At 58.8% G+C, this 17538-nt stretch overlaps 8 protein-coding genes across 8 annotated transcripts; 4 read left to right on the forward strand and 4 right to left on the reverse strand.

Moving 5' to 3' along the window:
* Positions 1–2713: 2713 nt before the first annotated feature.
* Positions 2714–3343, reverse strand: CcaverHIS019_0200660 (uncharacterized protein; the record flags this gene model as incomplete). The annotated part of the gene is made up of 1 exon (XM_060597037.1): positions 2714–3343. The coding sequence occupies one exon, from the start codon at positions 3341–3343 to the stop codon at positions 2714–2716; it is 630 nt and encodes a 209-aa protein (XP_060453970.1).
* Positions 3344–4009: 666 nt separating this feature from the next.
* Positions 4010–6876, reverse strand: CcaverHIS019_0200670 (uncharacterized protein; the record flags this gene model as incomplete). Its single annotated transcript, XM_060597038.1, has 8 exons — positions 4010–4440; positions 4479–4841; positions 4881–5166; positions 5199–6193; positions 6225–6352; positions 6387–6529; positions 6697–6704; positions 6810–6876. The coding sequence occupies 8 exons, from the start codon at positions 6874–6876 to the stop codon at positions 4010–4012; spliced, it is 2421 nt and encodes an 806-aa protein (XP_060453971.1).
* A 472-nt stretch (positions 6877–7348) lies between these two features.
* On the forward strand, positions 7349–7918 carry CcaverHIS019_0200680 (uncharacterized protein; the record flags this gene model as incomplete). Its single annotated transcript, XM_060597039.1, has 1 exon — positions 7349–7918. The coding sequence occupies one exon, from the start codon at positions 7349–7351 to the stop codon at positions 7916–7918; it is 570 nt and encodes a 189-aa protein (XP_060453972.1).
* A 440-nt stretch (positions 7919–8358) lies between these two features.
* CcaverHIS019_0200690 (uncharacterized protein) lies at positions 8359–9167 on the forward strand (the record flags this gene model as incomplete). Its single annotated transcript, XM_060597040.1, has 2 exons — positions 8359–8468; positions 8714–9167. The coding sequence occupies 2 exons, from the start codon at positions 8359–8361 to the stop codon at positions 9165–9167; spliced, it is 564 nt and encodes a 187-aa protein (XP_060453973.1).
* A 151-nt stretch (positions 9168–9318) lies between these two features.
* Positions 9319–10084, reverse strand: CcaverHIS019_0200700 (uncharacterized protein; the record flags this gene model as incomplete). Its single annotated transcript, XM_060597041.1, has 3 exons — positions 9319–9859; positions 9905–9916; positions 10065–10084. 3 exons carry the CDS (start codon positions 10082–10084, stop codon positions 9319–9321), a joined length of 573 nt encoding a protein of 190 aa, XP_060453974.1.
* Positions 10085–10344: 260 nt separating this feature from the next.
* CcaverHIS019_0200710 (uncharacterized protein) lies at positions 10345–13051 on the forward strand (the record flags this gene model as incomplete). Its single annotated transcript, XM_060597042.1, has 11 exons — positions 10345–10600; positions 10633–10807; positions 10841–10866; positions 10902–11087; positions 11120–11289; positions 11326–11404; positions 11439–11691; positions 11729–12386; positions 12437–12724; positions 12776–12880; positions 12917–13051. The coding sequence occupies 11 exons, from the start codon at positions 10345–10347 to the stop codon at positions 13049–13051; spliced, it is 2331 nt and encodes a 776-aa protein (XP_060453975.1).
* Positions 13052–13131: 80 nt separating this feature from the next.
* CcaverHIS019_0200720 (uncharacterized protein) lies at positions 13132–14291 on the reverse strand (the record flags this gene model as incomplete). Its single annotated transcript, XM_060597043.1, has 2 exons — positions 13132–13559; positions 13883–14291. 2 exons carry the CDS (start codon positions 14289–14291, stop codon positions 13132–13134), a joined length of 837 nt encoding a protein of 278 aa, XP_060453976.1.
* A 1776-nt stretch (positions 14292–16067) lies between these two features.
* On the forward strand, positions 16068–16825 carry CcaverHIS019_0200730 (uncharacterized protein; the record flags this gene model as incomplete). The annotated part of the gene is made up of 2 exons (XM_060597044.1): positions 16068–16772; positions 16805–16825. The coding sequence occupies 2 exons, from the start codon at positions 16068–16070 to the stop codon at positions 16823–16825; spliced, it is 726 nt and encodes a 241-aa protein (XP_060453977.1).
* Positions 16826–17538: the final 713 nt, after the last annotated feature.

Raw genomic sequence — 17538 nt, forward strand, 5'->3', positions numbered from 1 at the left:
AGCCTCCATCCTCAACCTGGGGCTTTGCATGCATGACACAACATGCCAAGGCGTTGTTTCATCGCTAGCCCGGTATGTTCAAGCTTAGTTTCATCACATCCCGGCGACACAATGGGGATCTATCATCGCTCTACGACAAAGATACTGACCAAGGTCAGCCTCATCTCACAATCTTCCAATTGTTTGTTTCTCCCGTTTCACTATTGGTCTCATCGTCTATCGTCTGAGACAGTTAGGGCGTCGGTTATGGTAAGGGTTAAAGAGCGACGTATCTTTATTACTTACCATCGGAGCTTTGGAGGTGTCAGGAGATCTCAGTTTAAACTCCAAATCACCAACGGAGCCAAATAGTTTGTTACGCCTCCCGCTCTCAGGGCGGCTTTAATTGCCTAATTGATTAATTCATGGATTGATTTAATTGACCAAGTGCATTCATCCAACCACGTTTCCTCCTCCACACAATCCACATGTTGTCTCGTCATCGTTTTGAATTGCGGTATGCAGGGAGAAGGAATCAAGACCGGCACCAAGGGAAAGTACGACGGCACCAGCCATCTCCGTCCCCTCCACCTCGGTCCCCTCCACCCTCCACTCGTCGACGTAACGGGTTGTGATGGCGGCGCTGATGTACCGGACAGTTGGAAAGTTTGGGCTTTTGGGCGTTTGGGCGTTTGGGCGTTTGGGCGTTTGGGCGTTTGGGCGTCGACCCAGTATGGCATTCCGGCGCCCGATTTGATCAGCACCATACTACTCAGTAAGCATTCCCCGTCGGCAAACCTTGTCTTCCCGCCTCCCTGCCTGGTCGCGCACCCCCATCATTCTGTCCATGCACCCTCATGGCCCAACTCCGAAAGCTTGTTTCCCAACCGGATCCCGAAGGACTAGGGACCCAGCCGGCGGCAAAACGGCTTCGCAGGTACACTGATCCAGGTTGCCACGACTGCCGTTCTGCCGTAGCCGCGTAACGGTGAGGACGTGCGTGACATCCGATTCAGCCCGAGGGGCGATGCATGGAGAATTGGACGGCTGGGAGGCCACGAACGCAGTGAGACGTCATCAGAGGCCAGATGACGTCTGTCATGAGCATGTCTACTGTGGCTGTGGCAGTGGCAGTGGCAGCCGAAAGATGAGGCGATGCGACGAAACAGCTGCGCAGATCAGGTCCAGCATCGCCGATCAACAGATGGTTCTCTGATTCTCTGGTCTTCTGATGATCTCGTCGATCGTATAAACGGGGCGTGTTCAAACTGCCACAAAGCCACAGCCCACCCCTTTTCTTTCTTTTCTCCTCCTGCTCCTCCTCCTCCAACGCGCTTAAACTGATGTTCTGTCGCGGGCAGCGGGCATCTCGGACACTTTTTTACCCACTTTTGTTCTCCATCTCCGATTTGGCGTTCTGCAGTTTCTGTCGATCGTTTGATTCTTTCGAGCCTCTTCCAGTCCACTCTCACAACTCGCAACCGTTCAGCCCAATTCGACGTCAAGAAACTCGGCCGAATGTCAATGTGGCACCTAGACTCTTGTACAGTGTGGCAGAATGGTAAAAAGACATGCATGGCGCACCCAAGGGCTGATCGGTACCGATCACCCAGGCTAAAGTGTAGGTTATTTCCATGCGAGGCAATACGCGAGAACCTCGTGTTCGTCGTCATTCAGAGGTTGTTGGCCGAGGAGGATACTCGAGGTCGGAACATTCGGCCGAGAGAATCGTTTCCGTGCTCACTGCCCGAGTATCCCTCCCAGTCTTGCCAGCCTTACTGACACCGAATCGACGTTTACTAACGGACGCCCAAGTTTGAGCCATGCAGTCTATCCCGTCGCAGTAGAGGTCCTCGTCCGAACCAGGTGTGGGTGATGGACCAAGTGTCCGGTTCGCCATTACGCTCGTGCGCGGCATACTCGAGGCCGGCGGCGATGGCAGGCGTCACAGCAGAGGTAGTGTTGTAAGTGTAAACGTGGTCTGTCGTCTTTCCAGACCCCCGCGAGTTTTCGCCAGTATACCCACTCTGTTCGTCGTCATCACCCTCCTAGTCGTCGTCGTCGCAGTCGTCCACTTCCATGCCTACACCATTACCCGAGCTCGCGTATGTGGTGTTGTCCGAGTGCGAGGCTACGGTGCCATTGTGCGCCGGACCCGTCTATCCCTCATACACGTAACTCCTCCCACTCGCCAGGATACGTTGGAAACAACGATGCGGGTAGGTGGACCACAACGATGCGGGTAGGTCGACCACAACGATGCGGGTAGGTCGACCACAACGATGCGGGTAGGTCGACTACAAACCACAACGATGCGGGGCCTGGTCTCGACCGCAAAGGTTAGGGGGTTAGGGGGTTACACCGACTTGGTTATAGGTGAGCAGAAGCACGTCGCGAGGAAGCTGAAGCTGAGGAGGCAGGTGCATCGGATCGGCTCGGCAGCTCGACACCACGCCAGCACGACACCATCGCCGCCCTTCCCATGGCGTTGCTCCGCTTTTCGTGTCAGAGGCGCGATCGCCCCCCTTGCATGCTTTGCTTCTACACAATCTGCACAATCATAGTCCATAGTCCATTCCTACCTACCTACCTACCTACCTACCTACCTACCTACCTACCTACCTACCTACCTACCTACCTACCTACCTACCTACCTACCTACCTACCTACCTACCTACCTACCTACCTACCTACCTACCTACCTACCTACCTACCTACCTACCTACCTGCCTGCCTACACCCCCGGCCCATGACTTGCGTCTCCACACGCAAAACAGTGCCTCCCATGCCCGACGACCGTCTTGTTTCCCCACTGCGTATAAAAGTCCACACAACTGCCATCCACACCCTTGACGCACGCTGCGCCCACCTTGTTGCTGGTACCAGCAACAATCGCTGCCGACGTCGGATCAACCGTATCGGCAATATACGCGACCATGGCCGCCTGTCCTTCCTCCGAGTAAGTCGTCAGGCAGAACGTCCCGTCGTCGGCGGGACGGTAGATGAGCGCCCACGCCCACGACAGGTACTCGGACCCGTTGATGTAGTCGCCCTCAATGAAGTCGGCGGGGTCGATGAATCCGCGGCCCCACGTGTTTGCGAGGATGGGGGCGGGGGGCGGGAGGGGCGGGAGGGGCGTGGGCGGGCAGGTTTTGGTGGAGGTGGCGGAGGGGGGTGGGGTAGATGGCGTCTTGGTGTTGGTGTTGGTCTTGGTGTTGGACTTGGTGTTGGTCTTGGTGTTGGACTTGGTCTCCTTGGGCGGCTTGATGCCTGTCGAGCAGTTGACCAGCTCGGACTTGGTCTCAGTGGACCCGGGTACAGCGAGGGCCGTAGCGGCCAGGAGTAGGAGTGTGAACACGCGCATCTGGCATCAATATTGCTCGGGTTACGACCTACCTTGAAGTGAGTGGGTGATTGCGAGTGACAAGTCAAGTGACGTCTAAAGTCAGGTAAGTTAAAGTACCGCGGATGTCAGAGCTCCTCGATCCTCGTTCCTCGCTTCCGCCCCTTCCGTTCCGTCGAGATACACTTGCTCGCGGCATGACCTCACCAATCCTGTTCGATCCGGGACCTTGTAAATCGGGGTATGTTAAGCCCGGGCGGCCTTGTAAATCGGGGTACGCTGAGCCCGCGCCGCCTTGATTGTATTACGAGGCTGAGGTGAGGAAGAACGATGACGTCGTGAGCTTATCCGTCTGATCCCGCTTTGGCGCCTTGGTGGGGCCTGGCGCTCGTTCCCGCCGTTGAACGAGTTGGAAGCGAGTTGTAGTTATACATCTACCCGGCGAGCGTTTCGTACACCAGATTCTGAAGGGGCGTTGGTGATCACCACGAGCGACATTCAAACGATGCCTCGGCAGAGTGGGGCATCACCTTGGCGTAGCTGGGATCCAACGCGGACCATCCCCTTCCCGATCCACATCCAGTTATTCTGTGCCTCTGACAACCAGATAGCCGCGCTCGACGTAAGCGAGTACAGAATCACTGGGGGCTTGAGATCCAACTCGATGCCATAATAATACATCACACACTACGCCCCGCCATGCGCCGACCACTCCTGCGGTGCATCTGTGAACCAACTCGGCATATCACCACCCAGCGCCGAGTTATCCACACCCTTCTCGTCGCCAGTGAGAAACAATTCACCATTTTTAAAGAATTCCGCCCACTCCCCCAGGTCAATCTTCACCGGATTCGTATCGACCGGGGACGGGCCTGTGGCAGAACCCGGACCGGGCTGCGACGGCGGCGCTGCTAGCAAATCCTCGATCAGTTGGTCCAACGCGAAGGGTTTGAAGCCGGGATACGGCATCGCTGCGTCCATTGTCGCGCGGCGCGATGCCGCCGTCTCGGGAGCAGGCTGGACCGCCGCATCAGAGATCTTCGTGTGCGGAAGAATACCATGTTCCCGCGCTTTCCGGAGCGTGCGTCGGAGCCCGTCTGCAAATGGTCCGGCGGCGACTGGAGTCAGTTATATTTATATTCAGAGGGAGACTCACAGACTGGCAACTTGAGGAGTAGCGTGTCGATGTTGAGACTGACGTCCGTAAGGTCGCATGCGGTTGGGAGGAGCTCACACATCCGGATTAGGTAGCGAGCGGTTGCTACGATGCCGACGTAGTACCCATGATTGCCAAACTCGGATTCCTCCTCCAACCGCTTGTTGGCGAGACATGATACCAGGAAGGCACCGCAACGCATCGCCTCCGTCACCCATGCTCGCCGCTCGTCGCTGAGGTCCGCAATGTCGCCCTTCTTGTGCACGCCGTGCCAGGCCGGCGAGTTTGTGTACATGATGCAGTAGGCCTTCTGGTTGTCGAGCTCGATGCGGAGGAAGTGGTCCTGTGGGAGGGCAATCTGGCCTGGTGTGAGTGGGCTGCAACGAAAACAACGCTACTCACAATAATACTCCAGCCAGTAATCATACAACTGGTGAATCCCGTAGTTGGCCGTCCGCACGAGCCGATCAACCTCTTCCCGATTCTGGCTTGCCAGACTCTCATGAGGTCGGAATGGGATCTCGCGCAACTCGCACATCTCGCACGCGATCACCAACCTTGAATCATTAAGATTAGACAACGGGTGTTCGAGCAGCTCGCGCGCGTACTGCGTGCGCTTTCCCTGGGGAGTGTTGAACTGGATTGGCAGAGAGTGGTTGAACGACATCTCGTACGATAGGCGCATGAGCTGGGGTCAGATGGGAACATGTTACAACTTACGGCCAGCCATACACGCGCCCCCACGACTAGAGGCCGCTGACGTTCAAGTAGGCGGTCGGGGTCACGAGCGGTCCGAATCTTGTGGAGGTACGGGAGGCAGCGGTAGAGACGCATGTCGACGGCCAGAGCTGTCGCATGACAACACGTCCGCCATGCGTGTTCCGAATAATGAACGAGGACAGTGAGGCCCTGTACGGTCTCGAGCGTCGCCACAGGCGAGAAGAGTGTCAGTTTCACCATATGCTCCGCTTGGTCCTTGAGCTGGCGGGAGAGGTGGGTTGGCTCACCAGCCGCCTCGCGGTGTCGCAGCGCTACCATGAGAATGACAGTCATGCACAGCGGCGACTTGCGCATGCGTTCAAACGTGTCCTCCTTCGGATCGAACACCGGTACAAACGGATGCGAGTACTGGAAAAATCGGTCGAACAGGAGTCGCGCCTCGTCCTCGTGAATGAGACCGGCCGTGACGGGATCGTCCACGTGCGCGGGGAGGACACCGCGTTCGCGGATTGGCGGATCCCACTCACCACCCTCGCTTGTGACCGAGTTGGGCTTCCGCTTACGCTTACGCGCAGGCGGCGGGAGGGGGCCGCCGTCGCGCAGGATGTGCGCGTCCTCCTCCTGCTTTGTGAAGTGGTTGAAGGGCTCGCCTCGAGCCGCCGACTCGAGCATGTCGTCGCCGCTCAGTGGTGAGGAGGAAGGGCTGCGCGCCGGCAGTTGCTCGCGCTCGTGGCTCATTTGCGCCTGCGGTGGCAGGTGTGTTGGCGCATGGTGTGGATGGGGCGGGTGGTGAGGAGGCGGCGGCTGATGCGACAGCCGGTGCGACGGGCCTGGCATGTGAGGAGGCTGAATGTGAGGCGACGGCTGGTGCGTCCCGGCCTGCTCGAACGGGTTGTGACCCATCGACAGCGGCCCGCTCGACGGCCCGCTCGAGCTGGACCATGGAGTCATGGAATGATTCTCAAACGAGTGGGTGCGCAAGTGAAGCCGGTTATCTGGGTCAGTCTTGTTGTGATAGCGACTCACCCTGTCCCATGGAAGAGACGCCCGTCGCGCTCGCTGGTGTCGGTGGTGCGAGGCGCGACACCACGTCTGACAGCTGGGCGAGTTTATCATAGATGCCCGTCACTTTGTCCTCCAGTTTCTCGAGGCGGCTGACATGAGCTCTAGCTCATTTCGCGTACTCACCTGTTGTTCGCCTCGGCCTCCTCGAGCACTTGTCGCGGCATCGCCCCCATGATGAAGCGACACTTGGTGTTCTTCCGCTTACAACGCTCGCAAGGTGGATTTTCCTTACCGATGCACTTGATCTTCTTCTTGCGGCACTCGTCCTTGGGTCAGTACACACCTTGGGGGTTGCCTTGGGGCCCTTCTGGAGGTTACAGGCAGGCTCCAGGCCCCGGTACGTCACCACCCACTCCGGTCACTGCGGTCATATCCCGTGGTAGGCTTAAGGCTTATCGGAGCCGCAGCTCGCTCTCGGACCGAGATGACTCACACATGCACCTGTCGTCAACATTCATTCCAATCTCGCCACCGAGCCCCCACTCCACTCCCCACTCTCTCCCCCACCCATCTCTGTTCTTCCTTTTCCTCCAAAGCAGCACTCACGCAACGGTGCCTCCATTGAGGCCCTCGTCTCGTACACGACCCCACCTGAGTGATCGTCGTCCGACATTGCTTGATAAGTGGATGGATGAAGAAAAGGCATATGTTGGCTGTGTCTCGGAAGCCCACCGACAACCACCGAGGCACCACGTGATTCAAGAGGTTACCTCGGAGTCATGCCGAGATGGGCCACTGCCTCCGGCAATGGACCTACTAGAGCCCTGCTGGTGTCTGTGGACTCGGCGCGGTAGATATCAATGAGCGAGAGTCTTGCGAGCATGTTTGGAGTACCTTTGTCGCTGCTCTTCGGCGTGACTCGACCATGGGAGGACGGGGGATGGTATTAGGGGGATGATGTGTTAGACGGAGGAATATTAGAATGTTGCCGGATACCCTGGCCGCGCCGATTTCTAATGTCTTGAACCCGACGTCACCAACAACAACGTTCACAATCTCACAATCATACGACCATTGCTCTCTCTCCATTCACCACCCCATCTCCGTCCCCACCTCTCTCCCGGTTTAAACCCCACTCCACTCCCATGTCCGCCCCATCACATCCCGACGTGATCATCCTCATCGCCTCCGACGGCGCCTCGCACACCTTCAACGCTCGCGAGTTGCGGCACTGGGCGCCTCGCCTGGCCGGTGAGCACGGCTACATCCGCTCTCTCTCGGACACGACGATCGAAGGAACCAAGACGCTCGAAGCCTTCGCTGCACTAGTGAGCTACGGAACCCTCGACAGCCACCACGGGACGGGACTCTTCGCCCTCCTCGCCTTTCTCGACAAGTGGGCTCCATTGCTAGTGGACGTGTTTTCTCGACTTGTGTTGCACGCCATTTGGCGAAGGGACCACGCGCTCCAACCCCAATTGGCGATTGCGCTGCTCGCCACAGCGGGGAAGACTGAGCTCGTGCGCGAGGTGCTGTTCCTGGCCTCGCTCGAGCTTGGGATTGGAGAGGCGGGCGAGGCCCTCGAGGTCTGGGAGAGCGTGCCGGACAAGTACCGCAAGGCTGTGGAGCAGGCGAGCGAGAGTGTCGCAGACCTCGAGGGTGATGCACGGCTCGAGGCACTGCCCTGTGCGTTTGACAAGTTCTTCAAGGCATGAGCAGATACAAGTTGTGGTTGTGTAGGTTGGCCGCAGCTGGGCGCTGCTAACGCGCAGAGATTAAGATTACGATACATTTGTCTAGATGAGAGGTAGAGAAGTGGGACGTGACATTGTGCTACTCTGCCGGGAAAGGAGAGGGGATGGGGAGAAGAGGGACGAGTTTGAGGGACAAAGAAAGGAGAACAATGAACAAAAGGTCAAGCTGGGCCCCGCGTCACTGTAAATGTGTAACGGACGGTCGATAGCGCCAAGTCCTCGATCTCATCAAACCTCCTTCAACTCATTATCATCTCTCACATCTTACATCTTACATCTCATCACCACTCTCCCCATCCTAACCCTACCCACCTGTCCAAGACACTCCTCACTTTAGCCCTAGGCCTCCCAAACCCACAACAACAACAACAGCAACAACAACAACAACCCGCTCACACGAGATGACCTACCCCACCTCCATGCCCATCGCTCGCCCTCTCCCGGCCATCAAACTCGTCACCCCGCACGGAGCATCCTACTCGTTCACCCGCGCACAACTCAAGAAGGCCGCGTAAGTCTGTCCACCCTAATTCTCGCTTGTGCGCTCCACGTCTCCACGTCCACACGTCCACGATGGATGCAGACGTAGATACGGGGTGCGCTTTGACGTTGTGAGATGGGTCTAAGCGGCTGCCTAGCTGGCTTGACGCCGCCCACGTTACACATTCCGCTTCTTTCTGGCACAGCCAACTGCCGCCAGTCAGGGCGCATAACGCCATCACGCACCACTGACCGCCTCTCCACCACTGACACCAGACCTCGCCTCGCCGCCCTGGGCGACGTAGTACACCTCCGCGATGTCCGCATTGAGAACTGGAACGTCCTCGACCCCTTCACCAACCTCGTACGCACCGGCCGCGTAGCGTTCGAGTACCTCCCTCCTAGTGACGCCTTCCTGCTCATCGAATTCTTGCTCAAGTGGGATGCGACGTACGCTCTAGACGCGCTGCTGCAGCGTGCCATATTTGGCGTGTGGGCTGGCGAGGTATCCCCCGAGCTCGCGTTCGGGCTGGCTGCCGCGGCTGGACGGCGTGACCGCGCACGCGACGTCCTTGACACCAAGTCGCTCTGCAGTCCCCTGCCCGGATGGTGGAAGAGCCGCGTACCGGAGGCGTGCAAGATTGCGTACGAGCATGCGTACATCACGACGGCGCACCTCCCTGAGCAGCTTGAGGTGATTGGAGACGTGTTCGAGAAGACGTTCAAGTAGGCGTGCGCCGATGTCCTTGCAAGGCATGATACCCTCTGTTTGTAGACCTGTATTGAGTCATTGTATACACATAATGTCATCCAACTTGATAGATCCCAGCTACATATCCAAGCTATCCCACTCTTCCGCTATCCCAGATACAGTCCTCCTCCTAACCACCCTTGGCCAACGGACTCCCCACCAACTCTCTCTTCTTCGCTGGGCTCATCAGAGTCGTAGTCTTCGTAGTCTTCGCAGTCGCCGGACCGCTGGTCGAGTTTGTCGGGATGGCCGGGCTCGCCTCACCCAAAACTGGACTCTCAGCCCGTGAATCAGCAATTCGATCCACGTCGAGCCAATGACTCTCCTTGTCCCTCTCCTTGCCTCCATTGCCACTCCCCCAGACATTAAACCCCAACACGCCAACATTCGTAACAGTCCGTCCAGGACCGAGTCCAGGCTCTGGCGTCTCGGCTCGCGAGTCGGCGGTCCGATCCACATCGAGCCAATGCGACTCGGTCGCCACGCCATCCGCCAGTGTTGCTGGTTTGGGCTTGTCCCCAGCGGGAGCTAGTCCACCCTGCGTCGTAACCTTGTACACGACCTGACCGAGGACGCGGGCTTCCCAAGTATCTGTTGTGTATGGGTTGCCAGCCGCGTCAGTCTCAGTCGTCTGCGTCTCGGATGTGCTGTAGAGCCAGTCCATGGGGGGGCTGGGGGTCAGTCCGTGTCTGGACGTTGGAACGACGTCGACTTACAAGAGGTAGGAGCTGTTTGACGTCGATGGGAGAGTGAGTGATTGTGAAAACAACGCAAGCCAGGTCGTGGCAAGTGGGAAAGTGGGCGTGGAGTGTGGGGCGTGGGGGGTTATTGAGAAGCCAAGGATTAGTGAGATGATCAGCATTCCCCACTCCCCACTCTCTGGAACCAGAGGTCATGTGAGTGTATGATAACCAGCCGACAATGTATGCAACCCACCATTCTCATTCTCCATTCCTCTCGTTTAAACCTACTCTACCCCTTCAGCATTCATCAGTTGACCTCCAAGTCATACAACTACCCGTCTTCACCACCCAGTTCTCGCTCGTCACTGCTGCTGCTCGCGTGACGTCACGCCCCAAAGTCGAGGTCACCTTGTCACACTCCATTCCCCCATCTCCCATCTCCCATTTCCCACCTTCCTTCCTCACTTGACACTATGTGGCTATTCGACGCCATCCTCTGGTTCATCTTCTGGATCCTGGCTCTCCTCGGTCTCCGGGAACACGACTATGCTCGCGACCCACCCCACAAATTCACCTGGTCGGAAGCCCGGGTGCGGGCAACGAGACTAGTCGACCAAATGAGTATGGATGAGAAGCTCAATATCACCAGCGGGCGCACTGGGCCGTGTCAGGCCAACTCTGGTAGTGTTGAGCGACTAGGTATCCCCAGCTTCTGCTATAATGATGGGCGTGAGTGGACTGTGGAGGAAGGCTGACTCCAGCCGCCGGACTCCGGCACACCGACTTTACGACCCAGTACCCGTCCCAGTTTACCATGGCTTGTTCGTTCGACCGCGAGCTGGTACGCGAACTCACCGAACGCATGAGCGCCGAATTTGCAGGCAAGGGAGTCAATGTACAGCTTGGCCCGCTCACTGGCGGACCACTTGGCCGATCGTAGGTCCCGCTTGCCCTCAGACTTGACAGCAGGCCGTACTGCGGGCGTAACTGGGAAGGTGAGCTCATAGCTGTTCGATTAAGCTTATAGCAGCTTTCTCGCCGGACCCGTACCTCTCCTCGACGCTGTCGTACGTATCCATTCGCGCGGCACAGTCGTCCGGCCTCGTAGCCTGCGCCAAGCACTACTTCATGTACGAACAGGCGCCGGTGTGCTCGGGGCCTCCCGATGACGAGGGCGTGCCGACAGACTGCACACAAGTGTCGGTAACTGCAGACGGTGAGGGCGAGGGAATGCGAAGCTGATGGAAGACAAGACAGTCAAGGAGCTCTACCTTCCCTCCTTCGCGGAGGCCGTCCGCGCGGGTGTGGGCGCAATCATGTGCTCGTACAACCAGATCAACGGCACCCCCGCGTGCCAGAGTGACGACGCCATGAATCGCATCCTCAAGAAAGAGCTCAACTTCCAGGGCTATGTTTTGGTAAGCTGACATGGTGAGGACACTAGCTTACACCAGAGCGACTTTGGGGCGACCCACTCGACGGCCGAGTCGGCCAACGCTGGCATGGACCAGGAGCTAGAGGGTACCTGGTGGTGTGAGTATGCCCCTTTAATTCGCTCCTGATGCAGATGGCGACAACCTCAAGCACGCAGTCAAGGACGGCAAGGTTCCTGAAGAGCGCCTCAACGACATGGTCACGCGCATCCTCATCCCGTGGATCGCATTTGGACAAAAGGACAAATGGCACGCACCGAGCTACACGCGCTGGGGCCTCGGCGACTGGGTGTGGTTCGGGGATCACCTGTTCGAGAACAAGCACGACGACGTACGCAAGGCGGATTACGCCGACTTTGTGCGCCAGGCAGCAGAGCAGTCGCATGTGTGAGCTGGTTCACCTACGACGTCCAGCTGACAACAGGCTGCTTAAGAACGACGGCGTGCTCCCGCTTAACCCTGGAATCCGTCGCATCGCAGTGTTTGGCACGGACGCCGACTACCCAACCACGATCGCCGGCTGCGGCGCCGACCTCTTCTGTACCGAAGGCGAGCCCTCGCGGCGGCACTGGAACGGCACAGTGACAATCGGCGGCGGCTCAGGCGCCGTCTATGCGACGTACATCGTACCTCCCATCGAGGCCATCTCCCGCCGCGGGAGGGAGAGGGGTATGCGTGTCGACCACGTCCTCCGTGACGACCCCGCATACTACCCCGCCATCGGCAATGTCGCGAACACGGTCCAGATGTGCATCGTGTTCGTGTCTGTCTTCCTCGTCGAGGGCGCTGATCGGGTGAACCTCGGCCTCGACAATGACGGCGAGAAGCTGATCAAGCACGTTGCAGACAAGTGCGCGGGTGATGTTGTCGTGGCCATTCACGCCGGTGGTCCGGTTATCATGGAGGACTGGATTGAGCATGAGAAGGTCAAGGGTGTCGTGTGGGCTGGGTACCCCGGACAGGAGAGCGGGAACGCGATCGCGAACATCCTCTTTGGCGACGTAAACCCGAGCGGCAAGATGGCGTTTACGCTCGGCAGGCGGGAAGCCGACTGGCCTCCGAACAACATCGTGCGGAAGATGGTGAGTGCGGCTGCAGTCTGAGGTATTCGAGGCGAGCGTGCTGAACCCAGCCCATGATCGGCAAGCCCCGGACGGCATTCGACGAGAAGCTGGCAATCGACTACAAGTGGTTTGACACACAGGGCCACATGCCGCGCTACGAGTTCGGCTACGGACTGAGCTACACGACATTTGAGCTGTCCGACCTGCGCGTGCGCCCCGAGCATCGCAAAGACACGGCGATCCACAAGACGGCGGAGGCTCATCTTGGCCCATTGGAGCTGTACGATACGATGTACGTTGTGCGCGTCGACGTGCGCAACACGGGCGACCGGAGCGGCGGCGAGGTACCGCAGCTGGTGAGTGATGCGTCTCAGCTCTCGTGCCCTGCCGATGTAAGCTGACCGCAGTACATGTCGTATCCCCCGTCGCAGCGCCAACCGCCACGCAATTTGCGGGGATACGACAAAGTGTGGCTGAGATCTGGGCAGCGCGTCACGGTCGAGTTCCCGCTGGTCAGTTTAGATTGTCGTGGCAGAAACTGACGACAGCGCAAGAAGGACATTGCGGTATGGGATGTCGTCCAGCAGGCGTGGCGGGTGCCCGAGGGCACGTTTACGCTGTACGCCGGCCACAGCTCGCGCGAGCTTGTTCTCGAGACGACACTCGAAGTGCAGCTGGAGTAGGTAGCCCGCCTTGTTATCTGTATCGACTAGCTTGTCGCTATGCATGTTGCAATGATATCTCGTGGTTGACTTGTTCTTGTCTACTTCTTGAGTTCCTCCCTTACGCCCATCCACATACCGTCCAAAACCCCCACCGCCCCTTCCGTGACTTCACAAACTTGGTCGGTCCCATCCGCTCCCCTCCCCCCAAGAGCCTTGAGACCTTCAGCCCTAGCGCCACGAATCTGGTGCTTTGCGCTCTCGAGTCCCTCCTGGATATTACGCGCGAGACCCTCACGCACGTCCCCCACCGGCCGAGCAACTTCGACGCGCACAATACCCTCCTCCTTGCTTGCGCTCAGGCCAGGGATACCGGCGTCCCGAATAGCCGCAAAGACGGCCTTGGCGGTGGTGGGGTCGAACGCCTCGACGCGCAGTGCGCGGTCGGCGGGAACCGAGGTGACCGAGGCGATGGAGCGCAGGGCTGCGCTGCCGGTCGGCGTGGCGAGCTTGATACCGTCGAGCATGGCTGGGGTTAGCGGTTGGTTGACTCTGGTGCCAAATGCCAGGGGTGACGCGTCGACGCGGCGGCCGCGGGACGCGTGGAACGGCCGGCTGGCCGGCGGCCCTCCACGCGCCACCCAACTTGCTCTACCCTCTGCCTGGATGGACGTGACGGTCTAGCAAGGTCGTCACCTTGGCCACCGTCACCTTGGCCACCCCGCCACCCGTGCACAGCCCCGCATTCCACCCCACCCACACACATCCCCACTTCCCCTCTCCCCTCTCCCCTCTCTCTCCTCCCCTCCCCTCCCCTCCACTGTACCCCCCTCCCCCCACAACCAAACTCACCAGGTGTCAACCTCCCATGGGCCCTCTCAACGCCATCAAACACAACAACCCTAGCCCAATCCAGCACCCGATCAACCTTGCCTCTAACCCTCTCCAGCACGCGCGCCTGCTCCTCTTCCGTAACGCTCGCCCCCTTCTTGACGTGGGGCTGGTGGTGACCAGGTCCGAACTTGTCCCCCCCACCCGCCCTATGGGTGCGCACACTTTGGTTGGCAGTGAAGAACTTTGGTGGAGAAGCGGCGAGTTTGGGGGCGGGCGTAGCCGAGAAGAAGGGGACGGGGGAGGAGGTAAAGTCGCGCGACAGGCGGCGGGGGAGGCGGGGGCGGTCGGTGGGAATGAAGGAGGCGGGAAGGAGGGCGGGGCTGCGTGGAGGCGGACGGAGGGCGTGGAGGGGGCGAACGACGCGCATTGTTGAGTGAGTGAGTGAGTGATGGAGTGATGGAGTGTTGCAGTTGGAGAGACGCGTTGATCACATGTCACATGCTTATGATTCATTGTCTCCCCACCGATCACACACTGACGTCATTGTCAATACAACCCCACGTGGAAAAGGTAATTGATATCTCGCTGATTCTAATGGCCAAACTTGGAAGGTAACTCTCTCGAGTGATTCTCGAACAATCAACGTACGGCAAGTGGCAGTGTGGCCATGGTGGCGATGAGACAATACAACAATACAACTACTTGTTCGTATCATTGATCGTCGGCATCGCGAGCACCGCGACCACTCTCATGCTATAAGTCTTCTCATCTCGCGTCTCGCACCAATGTCTATTCTTCACTCTGTTGCCACCGTCCGTCACTTGCCTCGTCTACTTGACTGCAACCTGCCACATTTCTCGTCTACTTGACTGCAACCTGCCACATTTCTCGTCTACTTGACTGCAACCTGCCACACCATCATCCCTCATCCCTCTCTTCATACCCACGATGGCGCATACACGCTCCTGCTCGGCGCCTACGACGCGACGAGATAAACGCAACGGCATGCTCTTCACCCATCCTTTCACTTGGACAGAGTACTCGCCAGAAACGCTGGTATCGACAGTACCGAGTGGCGAGCCGCGAGGAGGAGGCTCCGGCTCAGCTCGGTCTGCCTCCCGCACTAGCTACGCAAAGCAGGAAGCGTCGTGGCGCGCCGCGCGGGCTTCAATCGAGTCGGAAGGCAAGGTTGAGCGTACGATGTCTGACCCCCCGCAGGCCGCGATCACACAGGCCGCGATCATACAGGCCGCGATCACTCCAGAGCCCTTGATAACCCATCACCAAAAGGCAGTACCCAAGGCCGATCACACCCCATCACCATCACCTTGCCCCGCAAGGCTATACCTCGCATCTCGCCAGCCGTGTAGGGGTCCTTGGAAGCCACTACCCCCTACTCCCAACGCGGGGATGGCTCCCTCGCCCATCACCTCCTGCTCCACCTCCTCAACCTACACCTACACCTACTCTCGCTCCTCCTCCTGTTCCTCTGACCTCTCCACCCCCCCGACCACACCACCACGCAGACTCTCCCCACCACTGGCACTTAACCCGCCAAGCCTGACCGACCTCGACTTGGTGGCGCGCACGCCGTTCCTCGAACTCGCGATGAGTCCCGAATTATCTATCCGGTAAATCCCCCCCAAGTCAAGTTAACCCCAGTCCTGTCGTCCCATGTGAGCGATGCGCCCTCCATGCCAAACAGTGCAAGTACGACCCAGAGACCCTCCTCCCGTCATGGGAGGGGGATACGTTATCGCTGCCAAAGTGCGCGTGCTGTCCTGACGACGAGGGGTGCTGGCATGTCCTGGGAGGCCGGATGGTGCGGCCACGCGCGAGGGTGTTTGATGAGCCGAGGGAGAGGGGGAGTGATGTCGCATGTGTCTAGATGCTGCGAGTAGATCCAGAATGTACTAAATTGCGCATTCAGGTAAACGTCGACTTGGTTACGATTGACTAGCATTTTGAACCAGGTGGTTCAGAACCAAAACGACTCGGTTATCTCTTACCGCGTCGGGTTTCTCCGCCAAATTTGGTCCCGCTGCTATCAACAAGTTGGCAGAAACAGTTACCATCACAGTGGCACTCACACCATCCTCTTATCACACTATCATACAATCACACTCTCCCTCGCCTCAGCGCGCAATGCATCACCTCTGATATCCTTCCGACAACACTCTCCTTTTCCCGTACAGACCGTAGAATGCAGCAAACCCAACTCGCGCGCGCTGTCCGCCTAGACGCGCGCACCCTCCGGCGACTGCTCAAGCTCGTGCGCATCCAGCTCGCGCATCTCCCCCGTCCAACCGTCCCGCTCGCTTTGTCGGTGCCACATCTCCCGTCGATCCCCCACCTTCCGCTCGAGTCACTCTCCCTCCTCCCCTCGGCCCTCCAGACCTCTCTCCAGACCTCGCTCCAAACCCATCTCCCATCGGTCTCCGCCGAAACCATAACTTGGTCACTCCGGTCCCTCTCCGGCGCCTCCCAACGCATCTCCCTCCCCATCAACTTGAACCTCGACACGACTGCCCTCCAAGCCCTCCTCACCCGCCTCGTCGCAACAGTACACACCCGTCTACCCGCCGCTCTAGCCCGCTCAGTCCCCTCTGACCCAGACCTCCTCCGCGCGGCCGTCCACAAACTCGCAATCACCCAAGCACGCTCACATGCGATCCGGTACGGCATACAGGTCGCGCTCGGCTTCACTCTCCGCCTTCTTCCCGAAGTTGGACGCAGCCTTCCAGTCCCGCTGAGGCTCGCGCTCAGCCTCGCTCGGCTTGCGGTGCGTCAGGCGATCGGCCAGGCGGTGCGGGTCATCGTGGGAATGGCTATGCGCCAGGCTGTTGCGGCCAGGCTTGGAGTGTCGCTTGGAAAAAGGTCTGCGCGAGTGGTTGGGGATATGGCCAAGGTGCGTTTGAAGGAGAAGTGAGCTGATGACAGCCGATGGTCGCTGGGCGCTAGGGCAGTGATTGCTTCGCATGTTCGTGCCCAGATCCAGAACCGCAAGAGGGGAACGGGCCGTATGTGTATGTGTCCGACATAGCGCCACGCAGGGCTCCAGAGGAACGACACCGTGTCCCCCTCTCAGTATCTCCGCTCCAAACTATAATGGGGGCTCTACGTGCACGCGACAAGGGCTGCATGGAGTACGAGGAGAGTATGGTGTGGCCAAAGAGCATGACACGACAGCTTGTCAGATGCTGTGTCGAGAACTCTGTATAACCTTCTGGCAAGGGTGCGAGGCGATACCGTGGTCTACAGCGCACACTGCGTGTACGTGTGGCACCGGCTCGCGCCCCGCGCCCGATCGTCGGCCAACACCGAGCTCGAGGTGCCAGTTGGCGGGGCCCGTGACGGCCGTGTTCCATGTCCCGTACTTGGATGAATGGAACACCATCCGCTCGACGGAATGCACTGTACGAGGCGGGGTTGAGCGAGGAGCAGGCAATGAGCTTGGATCTGTAGTCTGATGTATGTTTGGCAAAATGTCTGTCCAGGGCCGGGCGACGCGCCGCGTGGCTCAGGCCAAACATTTGTGTGCCTGAATGCGCCATATTCCGCACTCTCGGCACCATGAGAAATGTCTCCTTTGCCATCACCGACACCGAACGCGTCGCCGACGCCGTCCACAACTTCGGACCAGCTCAAAGAGTACATCACCCGACCCAAGCCAC

The sequence above is a fragment of the Cutaneotrichosporon cavernicola genome (genome assembly GCF_030864355.1).
Source record: "Cutaneotrichosporon cavernicola HIS019 DNA, chromosome: 2".
In the NCBI taxonomy this organism is placed as follows: Eukaryota; Fungi; Basidiomycota; class Tremellomycetes; order Trichosporonales; family Trichosporonaceae; genus Cutaneotrichosporon; species Cutaneotrichosporon cavernicola.